Raw genomic sequence first — 17,121 nt, forward strand, 5'->3', positions numbered from 1 at the left:
TTCAAAGCTCTTAAACAGGAAGATTTTTCAGTGGTACAGAGCAGTTGGTAGCTCCTAGTGAAGCCGGTGAGAGTTGGGAGTGCTGAGCATTTTTAAAAATTTGTGTGTTTGTTTGTTTGTTTGTTTACTTACATGTAACCAAATTGACTATTTCAATAGATATTTACTAGGGGTGTTAAAATGTGTGTAATTGATTAACTGTGTAACCGCTGAAAATTTCACCCTCAAATGATGCAATTTAAAAAAAAAAAGATATTTGTAAATACATTTGGAGATCCTTTTATTTGCCTTCTGGTTTCTGAGCCTTTAGGGTCAATATTTGAAGGTTTTCTCAGCAATAACGAGGGCTGGAAACTTTTTAAAGTGGAAGTTAAGATTCATACATCATCCTATTGCTACTGCAGCTTGAGATTTAGGGGAAAAAATTAAATATTGCAAAACTCCAGATAAGACCAAATATTGGATTAATTGAATGGATTTGTTTAAATTGATAAGAAAATGAACAATTATAAAACTTCTGATATAGAAAAAAAAGACATCTAAGACTTGTAATTATAAAGAAACTAAAAAAAACCCAGCTCGATCTCAGAAAAGTTCCTAGTTTATGAACACTTGCTCCCCCCCTTTAATATTTTAGATTAAATTAAACAAACTACTTCATCCTGTGTAGACAAAAATGAAGCTAGTTCTCCAGCCTTGTGAGTTTACATGAAGGCCTGCTGGCAGCAAGAAGATATTGTTAGATGGGTGTTCTAGACAAAGGGTCCAATTTAAGCCATAGAGATGACTAAGGGCTTGTCTCCACTACACGGGGGATGTTAAAATGTGTGTAATTAAGTAGCCATGTAACCACTGAAATTTTCAGCGGTTACACATGGGGTGGCAGTCAGCTCTCCTGGCTCACTTTATAAGCTTTATGCTGCAGACGCCTGCAGCATGTAATCATGTAACTGTTAGCATTTTGACAGGTTGCACGGTTAGCATTTTTAATTAATTTTGCACATCACTAGTACAGGAGCCACCTACATCAGTGCAGGGTTTCTTTCTGTGGATGTATTTAACCTATCTCTAAGCAGGAGCTAGATTTCTGGTAGAATTTTTCCATCAACCTGGCTGTGTCTATGCTATGGGTTAGTTTGACCTGACCACAGCACTCGGGGCATGACGTTTTTCACACCCTTGAGTTACATAGGTAGGTTGATCTAATTTGTAAGTGTAAACTGGGCCTAAGGGCCCTTGTTTCAAAGACATTACAATAGGAACAGGCAAAATCTGGCCCACTGGCCAAATCTGGCCCACCATGACCCCCAGCAATTTACAGGGGTCGGCAGCCTGCAGCTCTGGAGCTTCATGTGGCTCTTTGGCTGCCCCTTGCAATCTCCAAGCTACCAAGGTTCCATGGTACGACTGAGCATTCAAATAGACTGCCTGCTGTGGCCCCACACAGCTTCCAGAAGTGGATGGCTGCTGCTGGCATGTCCCTGTTTACCGCTCCTCAGTGCTGTATTCACAGCTCTCATTGGCTGGAAACTGTATGCTAATGTCTGCTTTCTTGAAGTCCATTGCTTTTATTTTGCTCTTTTCCTTCCTACGATTCCTTAGAATCATGAGCAGTTCCACCCAAGCGGCTTCTACCTTCAACTCTCATCTAGTTCAACATTATTCAGTCTCTCCCGTATTTGCTCTCTCCAATTTTGTAATAAAGAGCTATCTCTAAAGCATTCCAAGAACTTGTTGGATAATCTTGTTGTACCCTGCTATACTGTTTTACGCAGGACAATGTAGCACTTTAAAGACTAACAAGATGGTTTATTAGATGATGAGCTTTCGTGGGCCAGACCCACTTCCTCAGATCAAATAGTGGAAGAAAGTAGTCACAACCATATATACCAAAGGATACAATTTAAAAAAATGAACAAATATGAAAAGGACAAATCACATTGCAGAACAGAAGGGGGATGCAATGTGATTTGTCCTTTTCATATTTGTTCATTTTTTTAAATTGTATTCTTTGGTATATATGGTTGTGACTACTTTCTTCCACTATTTGATCTGAGGAAGTGGGTCTGGCCCACGAAAGCTCATCATCTAATAAACCATCTTGTTAGTCTTTAAAGTGCTACATTGTCCTGCATTTTGCTTCAACTACCCCAGACTAACACGGCTACATTTCTATCACTATACTGTTTTACCAACAGATGCCTGAGTGGTTGACTCCTCCATCCCCTCCAAATCTTGTGCTTTGGATGATTTTGTTAGTAGTTTAAAGAAAAAAGCCTCATCCACTTCTTTCTGGTTAATTGGCCTATAGTAGACAGTGCAAGAGTATGCATCTGTGATGTACAAAACACTTCCCCTTTCTTCCTCCCTGTTCATCCTGAAAAAACCATACCATTCTGTACCAATATTCCAATAATGTGAATTATCCCATCAAGTCTATGTGATGCCAGTTATGTTGCAGTAGTGATTACTTGCTGGTATTTCCTGTTCTTCCCCAGATTCTGACACTTTACTCAGGTCTCCGTAGTCTGAACTACCTTTGGGCTTTTGCTTCCTGCCCCTGATGAACCTGATTTAAAGCCCACCTCAGTCTGTGTCTGGAGATACTCTACTCCTTCCTCAATGGTGGACCCTGTCTCTGCTCAGCAGACATTCTTAGAGCAGCATCCCATGTTAAAGAAACCGAAGTGCTCTTAGTGAGACCTTCTTCCTCAGACTTTGAGTCCTTAGTCAGTTCTGGTCTGCTCAGTGCCATACCTCGCAGTATCATTAGTGCACACATGGATGAGCAGCATTGGCAAGTAGTCAGAGGGCCAGATGATCTTTGGCAAGCCTTCCAGAATGTATTGGATATAGCCCTGTGACAGGCAGCACACTTTGCAAGATGCCACATTAGGCTAGCAGATGGATGCCTGCTTCCCCCTTAGAGTATGTCTACACTTTCCCCCTAGTTCGAACTAGGGAGGCAAATGAAGCACACCGAAGTTGCAAATCAAGCGCGGGATTTAAATATGGCCGGTCGCCATTTTAAAATGCCGGTTGCCCGATTTAACTTGCTGCATGTAGTTCGATCGGAAACTCTTCCCTGGAATTAACTGGTACTCCTCATTGCATGGAGTACCATTGCATGAGGAGTACCAGTTAATTCCAGGGAAGGGTTTTAAATCGGACTACGGCGTCTACATGCGGCAAGTTAATTGGGCAACGGCCGCAAATATGCTAATCAAGCGCTGGATATTTAAATCCCGCGCTTGATTTGCAACTTCGGTGTGCTTCATTTGCCTCCCTAGTTCGAACTAGGGGGAAAGTGTAGACATAACCTTAGAGGTTTCTCTCTCTCTGCTCCTCTCTTTCTAATTATACTCTTGGGCCTTATTTGATCTTGATAATTCATAGAATAATAGAACTGGAAGGAACCTTGAGAAGTCATCAGATCCAGTCCCCCTGCACTTTGTCTAACCTGATCTTAAAACTCTCCAGTGATGGAGATTCTACAACCTCCTAAGGCTTAGCCACCCTGACAAGAAGTTTTTCAATTAACATTGAAAACATTCTTATAGTTGTTCTATACTACCATTTCAATTAACAATTAATGATTTGTCTGCACAAATCATATCTGTTCAGTTGCAGGTTTGTCCTATGTCCATTCTTGGACACATTTTCAGTTGCACTAGCTTTTGGGAACCTATGCCATAGAGAGAATTGTGGGAAAAGTGGTCATGGTTCCAGAGTTCCAAGAAAAAAATCATTACGTCCCCCAAACGCGGGTGCCACTTTCTAGTCTTCCTCTTAAAGAAAAAGAAAACTGATAGTCAGGTTTTGGTTTTGAGTTGAAGATACAGCAATTCAGAAAATAGCAGCGTGGACAGGAGAGGTGCTGCTTGGGTGTGTAAAGAGCTGTACAGGGTACATACCTAAGTCTTTACTTGCCTAAGCAAGCACCATCAACACTGTTCTTTGGAGGGTGCGGTGAAGTGTAGACCTAGTGAAAGACTGCATCAATAGTAAGGAACTTTTTAAAAATATATTTAACTCTGGGTGAATAGCTGTTGAAGAAAAGGCTCTGGGATCAGTACCTGTTTTCACTACTATATTTAAATTGGTTGAAAAGTTTAAACATTGACGAAAATGGTTCCATACCCGGAATCCTTCTCTCCACTGGATCTGTAACCCACAGCTGACAATATCTGAGAACTGGTGGGAATTTTTTTGCAATCTTTCCTAGTGCAGAAAAGAGTAAACTTGACAACTGAGGCATACATTATTCCATTATTTCTTCAGTATGCCTTTGGGGAAGAGATGCTAAAGCAATATCTGTAAATCCAGGATTTGCTATTGAAATAATGGTGGATAATGTAAGTATGGTGTCACAGTCCTTGTGGTGATTTCATTCAAATTCTCTTCTGCAGGGAAGAAATATTTTAGCGTGAGTAGTCATTTCACTCATAGTGATTGCCAGTATATTCCATGTCTCAGAAATCTTATAAAAGTGTGGCTAGTGCAACTCTACACAGGATTTATGAAAAGTCATGGAACAGTGTCCTTGGGAAAGGTGTTCCCTGTAAGCTGAGCACTTGGGCAGCCATGCAAGAGAGATTCAGATAATGGCCATCTGATAGTGCACATCTGCAGTTGCCATGGTGCACATAACAAAATGTAGTCCCTCCATGGATGGAAAAAAATAGATGGTACGTTGCTTGGGAGTTAAATTAAGAGAGCACATCATTATTAACACACTTAATGAGAACAAGTGTCATGTGCGTTTTTAGGTAGCAATCTGCCTCAAGTTCAAAATAGAATGTCAACTAACTATCCATTGTTATTTTTTTTTTCTTTTTCAGCTTCTCAGCAAAGATGCCTAATGGGAAGGCCTTATATTTTCATCCTTCAGTTCTGCATTTTGGAATGCAGTGAGTATCTAAAATTATTGCTCTCTAATTAATAATCAAGGGGAAGGTTACTGTATTGGGGCCAGTTTGGAATGAAAGCGCACTGGCCCAGATCATTCCTTTTCATGGGTGGTTCTACAACAGGGGTCTCAAAGGAAGGAAATCATCATAGTGAGCTCTCTAGAAAGATCCCCAGGCACGGGGTCCTATTGAGTGCATCTCCAGACAAGGTCCCCGCTCCCAGCAGCTCTTCTCCTTCCAGCTGCCTAGCAATGTAGTTCAGAGCAAGTCGTAGTGAAAACACAGACATCTTTGTGCACCAGGAGTCTGTTTCTGTCCCACTGATCTAGCCAGGCTAGTGTTGTTAAAAGGAATTTTTAAAGAAAAAGAATAGTATAGACAAAGCATGTAGGTACTCAGTTCATTGCTCCCAAATCATGAGCAATATGACTCACTCATTTGACTGCAGTAAATTTCCTGGGTTTGAGGAACATTGATCATTGGGGGTTGGATGAAACTGGTAGGTTCAAGGTTCGGAAAAGAACACAATGTCAGAAGGAGGATGGGTGATTGTAGACAGGAAACCAGTGAGCATTGAGTAAACAGCATTTGTAGGTAATTCTTGTAGCTGTACCAAATGGGCTCATACCATTGACTGTTTGTTCTCTTAGGATACGTCTAGACTACAGATACTGTCGACAAAGCATCTGTCGACAAAGAGTGTCTAGACTACAGCCAGTTCTATCGACAAAGCAAACCGCTTTGTCGACATGACCGTGTAGATGCAATAATGCCTTCTGTCGACAGAACAGGCATTATTCCTCATAGAATCAGGTTTACAGCCATCGAGAAAACTGCTGAGTTCTGTCAACGTTATGTCGACAGAACTCAGCAGCAGTGTAGACACAGGTATAGTTTTGTCGACAAAAGTCCACTTTTGTCGACAAAACCCTTTAGTCTAGACACACCCTCTATGACCTAAGTTGCCACTGTAGATATGGGAGCGGGCTTGTTGTGGGACAAGATTAAAGAAATGAACTCTCAGAAAGAAAAGAATAACAAATGCATTGATAGCATCTATAATGGTTTCTTTGCTGCTTCAGTTTTGGCTAGAGGAAAGCTTTTAAAGGATGATTAGCTACTTTATCCCAACAGTTATCAGAAAGCACAATCCCCTTGTGAGCTGAAGGAATGTTCCAGAAGAAGCACAGAATGTCTCATCAGAAACAGCTTTCTAACTTTTTACCAAAAATATAAGGTCTCAGAGAGTCATTTTGTCAACTGACCCAGCAAAGCATTGCAACCCTTAAGCATAATGTATTAGTTTCCTCAAAAATATGTACTCAGTAAGTTTAAAACAAAACAAAACAAAACAAACTGACGACTCTAGATATGTTTCACAAACTGTTAGTGACACTGTGGTTTTTGCTATGTGTAACCGATATGTTTCAATGTCATTTATTTTTCCTTATACTTTAAAGGGCAAATTTTGGGTTGTGTAAGCTTAAAAATATTTTAAGCTGATAAATGGTTAATAAAAGCAATATTTGTTGATTTTTCTTGCAAATTACAAATGTTTTTAAAATCAGTAAAGCTTTCTGTTTTTTCCCCCCCGTAGGTTACTTGGCCTGCCCAGATCTAAAATGCTGTATGCTTACAACCCTAGTAGGGATAGAGAAGTTGTAGTGAATTCTGTGTTTACAGCTACTAGACATTTTCATGTGTCTCCTGTTCATAGCAGGGTGAGTGTTGATGTACTCTTGGAAACTATGCAGTGGCAGCATGCCAAAGGTTCATGTTTATGTTGGCCTAAAGTTTCTGTTCTGTGCTTCTTTTCCACGCTTTTCCTCACTACGCCCAACTCATTTTTTCTATATTTGTTAGTTTGTGTTTTTGTTTCACTTATACCTGGGCAGGTAAGGCGAATAATTCAAAAGCCTGCAATTAAAGGGGCTCATTATCATAGCTCAGAAAGGAAAGAGATCATCATTAAGATGGTTTGTTTAATCTCACTCTACTATATGTACTATAGTGTTCAGTAGTTCCAAGGCCTGAAGCTGTTTATAGCCTTGGATTCTCATGAGCATAGTCCTGAACATTCCTTGTAAGGGAGATTTACAATAAAATGCTTTATAAAGATTTTGTATTTCAGTTACAAAAATAACAAACTTCAGGATAATGGTTTGACTGAAACTTTCTGTATGAAGCTTAAGAACATTTAAAGTATTTTAAAAATACACTTCAGTGCTCATAATTTGACAAAACCCACACTCTTCTGCAGGGTTGGTATTTTTTCCACATTATAGCCAACCAGCATTTTGACTAGCGCTGGATGAATAGCTCAGCAAACAAGCTTGAACTTGGCTAAGGCTATGTCTACACTACAGTGATCTATCAGAAAAAGGTACACAAATTGCACTCTGCAATTTGCATACCTTTTTCCAATTGTGTTTTTGGAAGAGGCTTTTCCGAAATTTGGCCCGTTTACACTGGGCCAAATTTTGGAAAAGCCTCCTCTTTCAGAAGAGCCTTTTTTCCTTGTGGGAGGAGGAAGACAGGGCTCCTGAAAGAGCGCGTCTGCTGTTCCACAAAAAAAAGCAGAAGAGCAGATGCGTTCCCTGGACATTGTGGAGTTTTTCTGGGATACATCCGGAACTACCGCACTACACCTGCAGTGTAGACATAGACCCACATAAATGGGGAAGAGTTAGGATTGTCCACACATGAACTTGATTCTGGTTTTATGGGTTAGCCTCAGACATGGTTGCCGAACAGCATGCCCAGCCTTAACTCTGACTCAATTCATTAAGCATTATATAGCGTATGCATTCAGTTCACTGTTACTTCACAGTGTATACTGGACTACAGAGAACCGACTGTTGGACTGAGTAGGTTCTGGACATTGATACTGTGTTGCTGTAGTGTGTACTGTTAAGTGATAGAAATGTAGCCGTGTTAGTCTGGTGTAGCTGAAACAAAATACAGGACTATGTAGCACTTTAAAGACTAACTACTGTTAAGTGTCCTTCTGACTATCCTAAAAATTCTGGGCTCAACATTGCTCGTTACTAATGCTCTCAGTTCTTGTCTTTATTGGTAGCTGATGGGGGACCCTGGATGTGGCCCTGCATTTGTGGAGTTCATGCACCTGGATTCATATATTGAAAAGTGATGATCGATGATGTCAGAGGGAAGGGGCTGAAATTAGCTTTATTGAGCAACAGGCTTTTATGTTGTCTCTTTAGGTGATTCCAGCAATGGGAAAAATTTCTTTTAGAGTCCTCTTTCTGCCAACAGAAGAAGGCAATATTGAAAGTTCATTATTTATAAATACCTCATCTCATGGAGTACTTTCATATCAGGTAACTTTTCAATTGACTTGTGCTTTAAAAATTACCTCCAAAGACATTAATTTAAAAATCTAACTTTGAAAATATGTTGAATTCCTAATGTAACCAGGATAAAGGGAGCAAAGTTTGTTGTTGACTAAGGCACTGATCCTAGAAATATTTATGTATGTGCTTAATGTTACTATAATTACTGGGACTACTCTTGGTAATCCAGGTAAGCACATGTGTGTTTGTAGGATTGGGGTCTACGTCTACCTGCCACAGATAGTTAGTTCTAAACCATGTGGCAGCATAGCATGCAGTGTGCTGGGATGCAACATGTATTAGAAGTGTTTAGGAAACAGAGTCCTGTATAGCTGGTCTTTTGAGCTACACTATGATAGATGAGCTGGTTGATGACCTGAAGACTCCTCTTAATCTGGTTACCTGAAGATTCACTACATATTTCTTAAGGGATGTGTATTTGCTGTTTTTTTCTGCTCTTTGATTAATTTTTAAATTCATTCTTCCATTATTAAAAAACCCAATAACTATTTGAATCACATGCCCACGCTGTCATCCTGAGGCTGATATGGGAAAAAAACCTCAAAATGAGATGTATGTCAACTAAATTGAAAATATACCTGATAATACACAATAGCGCTGTATTGTATTGGTAGAAATGTGGGGAAAGCTAGAAAAATGATACACTGATTTATCAACTCTTTTTTATGGCCAGCCTCTCTTCCCATTTACTTGACTTGTTGCTGCTCTTACAGAGTTCAAAAAAGAGCTAGGTAAATTAATGGATATTAGGTCCATCAATGGCTATGAGCCAGGATGGGTAGGAATGGTGTCCCTAGCCTCTGTTTGTCAGAGTCTGGGAATGGATGACAGGCGTGAGATGACTTGATTATTCTGTTCATGGGACACCTAGCACTGGTCACTCTTAGAAAACATGATATTGGGCTTGATGGAACTTTGGTCTGATCCAGTATGGCTGTTCTTATGGACATCACATTTCACCTTGTCTTTTTGTGGACAAGTGTTAGGAAGGTGTTTTATAAAATGACCAGTCAATTCACGTGCTACTCTTGCCTTCTATGGCTACTCCAAATACCCTGTTGAAACACAATCAGCAAAATCATCTTTAAAAAGCCTTCCTTAATATTGGGTGCAGAGGATTATCATAGGTGTGGAAAAAATTAAAGCCTGGCAGTTTTACAGCCCTCATCATGTTTTTGTTTCATTCATTTCTCTGCAGATTTTAAGTTTGCTTTGAAAAGTCTTATTCAGATCTGAAGATACAAACATTGCATGCAGTGTACTACTGCTCTGTTAACACAATTTTAAAGACGACAGGGTTCAGCCAAATAACAGTAGCAACAGTATGAATTCACTCATTCCCCATGCCGTTTTTTTCAATTGCCTTTTTCAATTGTCTATGAATAGCAAGCCCTGCACAATACATTGTATAGATGGAATTTTAAAACAGTGTTCCCTCATTTGCTTCCTTCTATGTAAAGAAGGTGTGAAATGTGTGTTCTCCAAATGTTCTTTTTGACAGAAAAGTTGTCTGGAGGCGTCTGATATCACAATGTGGTTCATAGGAATCAGCAGCAGCAGCAGCCACATATATGATGCAGCTGTTACAACTAACTGAAAGATAGTTTGCTATTTTTGCATTGTTTAAAGATACTCACATGTTACATTGATGGGTGCCCTTTTATTATGCATACATAACAATGTATGAATTAATGAATGAATGCACAAAGGGAAATGTAGCCACTTTTTAGAGTGGAGCTCTATGCACTTTAATGCTGCATTAACTTTTGCTTCAATGTGTAATTTTAAAAGCTAGTTGATTTTTTGGGGACCTAAGAACATAAAAAGGGTCATACTTGGTCAGACCAACAGTCCATTTACCCCAGTATTCTGTCTGCCAACAGTGGCCGATACCAGATGCCCCAAAGGGAGGGAACACAACAAGAAATTTTCACACGATCCCTCCCTTGTCACCCATTTTCAGACAGAGGCTAGGGGCACCGTTCCTACCCATTCTGGCTAATAGCCATTGATGGAGCTAACCTCTGAATCTGTCTAGCTCTTTTTTGAACCCTGTTAAAGTCCTAGTCTTCACCACATCCTCTGACAAGGAGTTCCAGGGGTTGACTGAACTGAGTGAAGAAAAACTTCCTTTTATTTGTTTTAAATCTGCTACCTATTAATTTCATTTGGTGATCCCTAGTTCTTATATTGTGGGAATAGGTAAATAACTTTTCCTTATTCACTTTTTCCACACCAGTCATGATTTTATAGTCTTCTATCATATCCCTCCTTCGTCTCCTCTTCTCTAAGTTGAAAAGCCCAAGTCTTTTTGATCTCTCTTCATATGGGAGCCGTTCAAACCCCTAATAATTTTTATTGGCCTTTTCTGAACCTTTTCCAATGCTAATATATCTTTTTTGAGATGAGGAGACCACATCTGTACACAGTATTCAAGATGTGGACATATTATGGTTTTAGATAGAGGCAATAAGATATTCTCTTTTTATTCTCTATCCCTTTTATAATAATTCCTAACATTCTATTTGCTTTTTTGACTGCCTCTGCACACTGAGTGGATGTTTTCAGAGAACTATTTACAATGACTCCAAGATCTCTTTCTTGAGTAGCTGTAGCCAAATTACTCCCCATCATATTGTATGTATAGTTGGGATTTTTTTTTCAGTGTGCATTACTTTACATTTATCAACATTAAATTTCATTTGCCATTTTGTTGCCCAATCGCTTAGGATATGTCTAGACTTCTAGAAAAAGCTTCTTTCGAAAGAGAGCATCCACATCTCAAAACCAGATCGAAAAAGCGAGCTGCTTTTTCGAAAGAGAGCGTCCAGACTGCATGGACACTCTCTCAAAAGAAAGCCCTGATTGCTATTCACAGAATGGCCACCAGGACATCTGTGCTTTTTTCCACTGCCTCGTCTTTCGAAAAATGTCCCTATTCTGCATCCTCACACGCCTTTTTTTCAAAAGAGCTCTTTTGAAAAAGACGTTCTTCCTCGTAATTTGAGGAGCACCAATGTCGAACCCCTCCCGGTGTTCTTTCGATTTAATTTTGAAAGAACGCAATTGCAGTGTGGATGCAGGTGAAGCTTTTTTTGAAAAAAGGGCAGTTTTTTCGAAAAAACAATGTAGTCTAGACATACCCTTAGTTTGGTGAGATCGTTTTGAAGCTCTTCACAGTCTGCCTTGGTGTTAACTATCTTGAGCAGTTTGGTATCATCTGCAAATTTTGCCACCTCACTGTTTATTCCTTCCTTTCTATAGATCATTTATAAGTAAGTTGAATAGGACCTACTAGCAAAATAGTTTCATGGTTGCTGATAAATATGAAATGTTGGAATAATATCCTGTTTTTCAACAGGTCTTTGGAATGGGATCTATGGGAACTCCTTCAGAAGATTCTAACAAGCAGCTAGTGAAGACCTGTTTACTGCTTCCACGTATCCAGAACATCCAGATTTCACAAACACTGGTACAGTATTCATTTAAAAAGAAAACCAACATTAATAAACTTAAAAATACAGGAACTTACATTTTTATTTTCAGGTATGTAAATAAAAACATATTGAAGAAAACTTGTATGGCTAGCAAACAAATATTTTTTTTCAAATTTTGACTTTAAATGTGTTCCACTTGAGATGGTGAGGTTTTAAAAAGATTTTTGCATATCGCTTTGAAAGTCGATCTCACTTTCTCTTAATAGTCTCATTGTGTGGTTTCTGTGCAGTGGTACAGTAATGTTATGGTAGGAATTACAACACAAGGGGTAAAGATTAAGTTTAAAAAGATTGGCATGAACAGTTGTTTATATGATTACCCTTTATAGCCATCTAAAGAGCAGGTAAGTTTAAAAGTGTTCTGCAGAGGATTATTTTAAAAAATTGGGGTTTTGCCATGTAAAGATTTTTTCTCCACTTATTACTTAAAAAATCAGGAATATGAACTCTGACCTTACCTAGTTTTGCTAAAGACCTCTTGCAAGTCACAAAAGTGTTCTGCAGAGGATTATTTTAAAAAATTGGGGTTTTGCCATGTAAAGATTTTTTTCCCCACTTATTACTTAAAAAATCAGGAATATGAACTCTGACCTTACCTAGTTTTGCTAAAGACCTCTTGCAAGTCACAAACGGGCCTTTATTAGCTAACCACTACAATTAAAGGAATGGTGGTTGTAAACTGGCCAACATTGATGTTAAACAAGGTTTAACAAAAACAAACAGTTTTAAATAGCCTGAACTAAACATACTTTCCCTACTCAGTTGCTCCACTTTCACACTCTTTATACTTGTGCTATTATTGTTTGGTTAGTTCTACAGTTGTTGCTTTAATATGTCTTTATGCTAGACAGAATCTCAATTTATAGTAAAAATAAAAAGAAGGGGAGGGAAAGCCTTTCAAAGCTCTTTTTAAGTAATTAAAAATCAAAACAAAAAAGGAGTCATAAGCACAATTCCTTTTGCTTTCATGGTTAAGGATTTTTATGTTATAAATTGTTTCCTGTAAAAGTATTTGAAATCTTCCAAAATGCCTGAAATTTTGATACTTAAATTAGTTGTCGGTAAGATGTGCAGGTGAGGCCTCATTATAATTATTTTCTGCCTCAAACAGAATCCTCTTTCTCTGTCAGATCTAATCATTGGTCTCTTCATATATTCTGTCAACATTTTTCTTTTTAAGTAGTGAGCTTTGCTTCTCTAATTTTTCTGTAGTGTTTTCTCTCGTGTTCTTGTAAAGAACAAAGACTTCTTTAATCTCAGTAATGTGTCATGAAGGAGGCAAGAATGAGCTTCTTTTTCACTACTTTGGTTTTGAACATTTTTTAACATTGTTCAGCATCACCTCTAAATAGTTGGCTGATGTCAGGTATTGTCAGAATTTAGGAGGGAAATATTGTTCTTTTCTCCTGTTCCTCTTTATTGTCTGTATTCCTGTGTAGAGGGATTTGGGGGAGCAACAGTCATCCTTATTACTCTATAATGAGGAAAATTCCCTTTTTCCATTACCCTGGAAAGAAGTTTGTGATTGGTACTACAGTAAAACTCCGATGGTCCAGCATCTGATGGTCCGGCACTCCTGATGATCCGGCACCATCAGGAACCCGGAAGTGCTCCGGGCAGCCGGACCATTGGAGCTGCTCTGCCCCCAGCTTCCTCGATTCAGCTGCTGCTAAAACTGACCAGCGGCTGCATCTGGGAAGCTGGGGGAAGAGCAGCTGGAGTGCTGCCGGGTAGGTACCATAGTGCTGCCCCTAGGGGCTGCTGGACCAACCCGGCAGCACCCCAGCTGTCCCCCAATTCAGCCCCTGCTGAAACTGATCAGCAGCTGACTCCAGGAAGCCCGAGGCAGAGTTGCTCTGCCTCGGGCTTCCTGGAATCAGCCCCTGATCAGTTTCAGCAGCAGCTGACTTGGGGACACGTGGGACAGAGCAGCTGGGGTGCTGCCGGGTTGGTCTGGTAGCGCCAACCCTTGGCGCTGTGAGACCAATCCGGCAGCCCCCCAGCTGCTCTGTCCCAGGCGTCCTGATTCAGCTGCTGCTGAAACTGACCAGCGGCTGACTCCAGGAAGCCCGAGGCAGAGCAGCTCTGCCTCTGGCTTCCTGGAGTCAGCCGCTGATCAGTTTCAGCAGCAGCTGAATCAGGACGCCTGGGGCAGAGCAGCTGGGGTGCTGCCGGGTTGGTCCAGTAGTGCCAAGGAGTGGTGCTGCGGGACCAACCCGGCAGCACCCCAGCTGCTCTGCCCCAGGCGTCCCCAAGAGCAGCTGGGGTGCTTCCGGGTTGGTCTCGCCACGCCAAGGGTCGGCGCTACCGGACTAACCCGGCAGCACTCCAGCTGCTTTGCTGCAGGCGTCCCTGATTCAGCCGCTGCTGAAGCTGACCAGCAGCGGCTGAATCAGGGATGCCTGGGGCAGAGCCGGACTATCGGAAGGGGGGGCTATGAGGGGTCTGCGGCTAGACCCCTCATAGCCCCCCCTTCTGATAGTCCAGCATTTCTGATAATCCGGCACCCCCTGGGTCCTAAAGGTGCCGGATTATTGGAAGTTTACTGTATATCATTATTCTCTCTGCATGGTAGTGCAGAAATATGCTTTTGTGTCACTAGAGTGTTCTGGAGTCTGTCTTGTACATAGTACAAAGTTGTAAGTGTTTTGTTCTATATTGTTTAAGTTCTGCTAACTAAAGCTGATCTCTTTGTGTAAATATCCAGGAGTCCTAGAATCATATCACTGTCCTGCTTTAGACTGTGAGCAAAATTAAATGCAGTGAGCCTTTATTGGCACGACAAGCTATATGAGTGTTGCCAAAGCATTCACCCCCCCCCCCCCCCCAAAAAAAAACCAAACAAACCCCAGACTCCTCAAATACCTGTCAGAGGCAATTAGGCAAGATCTGCCCATGATAGGGACATATACTCTTTGGGATTTTATCCCATAGAAAATTGTCTCCAAAAATGTTGTCAACCCCAGAGGTGCATGTCACCCTCTTTTAAATATCCCTGATCCAGAGTCATTTGAAGTGATGGGAATCTTCCCTTTGTCTACTGCGAGCTCTGAATGAAGCCCATAGTGAGGAATGGGAGCCCCTGAAATTAGGTGTACGTACTGTAACCAACAGATATTTGGGGAATAGCAGTTGTGGGAGGGAGAGGAGTGATTTTATGAGCATATGTTGAGACTGGGTGTGTGATTGACAAATAAAAATGGATTTACAAGCTTTGTTATTCATGGACAAAAACAATTACAAAATGGATCATATCCACTGAACTGCACTAGCCGTCTTCTGTGTTTATTTTTAAAGAATGAGATCAGGAGAATGTGTTTCTCAGCTGTAGCAACAAGGAGTCCTGTAGCACCTTATAGACTAACAGATGTATTGGAGCATAAGCTTTCATGGGCAAAGACCCACTTCATCAGATGCATCTGACGAAGTGGGTCTTTGCCCATGAAAGCTTATGCTCCAATACAGCTGTTAGTCTATAAGGTGCTACAGGACTCCTTGTCACTTTTGCAGATCCAGACTAACACGGCTACCCCTCTGATACTTGTCTCAGCTGTGTATTTCTACAACTTTAAGGGGTAATGTCAAAGTTAATTGGCTAAAAATATGACCTTCCTCTGCCTGACACAAAAATGAAACATGGACAGGTCTTGTTATGTGGCACATGTTGTTTGTGTTTCTCTTTCTTAATTACCTTTTATTTCTAAGACCATATTATTATATATTATTATTATATTATTTCCAGTTTCCTTGTATAGATTATGTTAGTGGGAGACAATGTGGTCTGGCTATAGTCACAGGGTCCCAGACCCCCTGGTGGTGGTTGGTTGTTGTGAAATTAGAAGGAGGAGCAACGAGCAGCCTCTTGTACTCAGGCTCTGCCCCCATGTTCATGCAAAAGGGTTTTGGCACAACTAAGCCACTACAGGCAGCAGAACTGGTTTGGGTCATCTGTGCTGCCCCATAGTGGGCAGCACTCTACAAATGTACAGAGGATGACATTAGAGATGGTTGTTGGATGAGTGAACAAAGGGAGGTATGTCTTGCTTATTATTTTGTCCATTTGCCTTGGGAAAAGAGTGGTAGTACTTTCCTGCTCTCCTGATGACCCTCAAGGTGAAGGAGATGGACCAGAGGCATAGGAAACACTGCATGCAGGCAGGATCCAGTACTGGCAGGAGCATAATACTTCAGAAGGTATGTCCTGTGAGGATGGATTGGGGAATCCAAAGGCAATCAATTTCTCAGCCTTGCTTGTGTGAGGGAAGGAATGTAACATGATGGCAGGGCTCTTCTGTTCACCCGTACTGGAGAAAGATGCAGAAATTCTGCTGAATTATTGTGACACGTATAGCTTGCTAACACCACCACGTTGGATAAAATGAGAGAGGGGGGATATCTCTTTTGGAATATGGAATGAGGCATTTAAGATAGAGGATATCCTAAAGGAAAATCCCAGTTGCAACCAAGCTCACAGAGGAAGCTTATTGTATGGCATTGTTTTTATTTATGATTAAAGCTAAACGCCTTGGAGGGAGGGAGTTTGAACAGCATAGCCTTGATCCAGCAAGCACATCTCTGTGCAAATGTTTGCAGAATCAGAGTCTAAGTGAGGACCTCTCTAGGGTGGGTTGTGGACATAGAGGAAAATTATGCCCAAGCTGCACACATTCCCTCTGGTGGTTGATCAGTATTTTGAAAGCTGTCCAGCTAACAGTCTGATCCTTTCTTTGGATGGGGAAACATATTCTTCACTGAGGTGACTATTATTACTCAGAACCACCCGGCTCATTTTTGTTTGTTTGTTTTACAGAATTATCAGAATATAATAATTTTAAGTAGAAACTGTAAACCTTTATGGGTATGTCTACACTACCCCGCTAGTTCGAACTAGGGGGGTAATGTATGCATACCGAACTTGCTAATGAAGCCCCGGATTTGAATTTCCCGGGCTTCATTAGCATAAAGCCGGCGCCGCCATTTTTAAAAGCCGGCTAGTGCGAACCCCGTGCCGCGCGGCTACACGCGGCACGGACTAGATAGTTCGGATTAGGCTTCTAATCCGAACTATCTGTACGTCTCGTGGAACGAGGTGTACAGATAGTTCGGATTAGGAAGCCTAATCCGAACTATCTAGTCCGTGCCGCGTGTAGCCGCGCGGCACGGGGTTCGCACTAGCCGGCTTTTAAAAATGGCGGCGCCGGCTTTATGCTAATGAAGCCTGGGAAATTCAAATCCCGGGCTTCATTAGCAAGTTCGGTATGCATACATTACCCCCCTAGTTCGAACTAGGGGGGTAGTGTAGACATACCCTATGAGAGTTGATCCAATCCCTTGCTCTTT

General features: G+C 41.0%; 1 protein-coding gene across 13 annotated transcripts in view; it reads left to right on the forward strand.

Moving 5' to 3' along the window:
• Positions 1-17,121, forward strand: part of TMEM131L (transmembrane 131 like) — a 121,059-nt gene that overhangs the window by 45,039 nt on the left and 58,899 nt on the right. For 12 of the 13 annotated variants that reach the window (XM_075930079.1, XM_075930083.1, XM_075930082.1 and 9 more), the window contains 4 exons: positions 4,842-4,910; positions 6,508-6,631; positions 8,135-8,251; positions 11,646-11,756. In XM_075930079.1, coding sequence (XP_075786194.1) covers positions 4,842-4,910; positions 6,508-6,631; positions 8,135-8,251; positions 11,646-11,756 — 421 coding nt within the window. The remainder of the gene's footprint in view (positions 1-4,841; positions 4,911-6,507; positions 6,632-8,134; positions 8,252-11,645; positions 11,757-17,121) is intronic. The other variant, XM_075930087.1, reaches the window with a different exon arrangement.

This window comes from Pelodiscus sinensis, chromosome 5 (genome assembly GCF_049634645.1).
Source record: "Pelodiscus sinensis isolate JC-2024 chromosome 5, ASM4963464v1, whole genome shotgun sequence".
Lineage (NCBI taxonomy): Eukaryota > Metazoa > Chordata > Testudines > Trionychidae > Pelodiscus > Pelodiscus sinensis.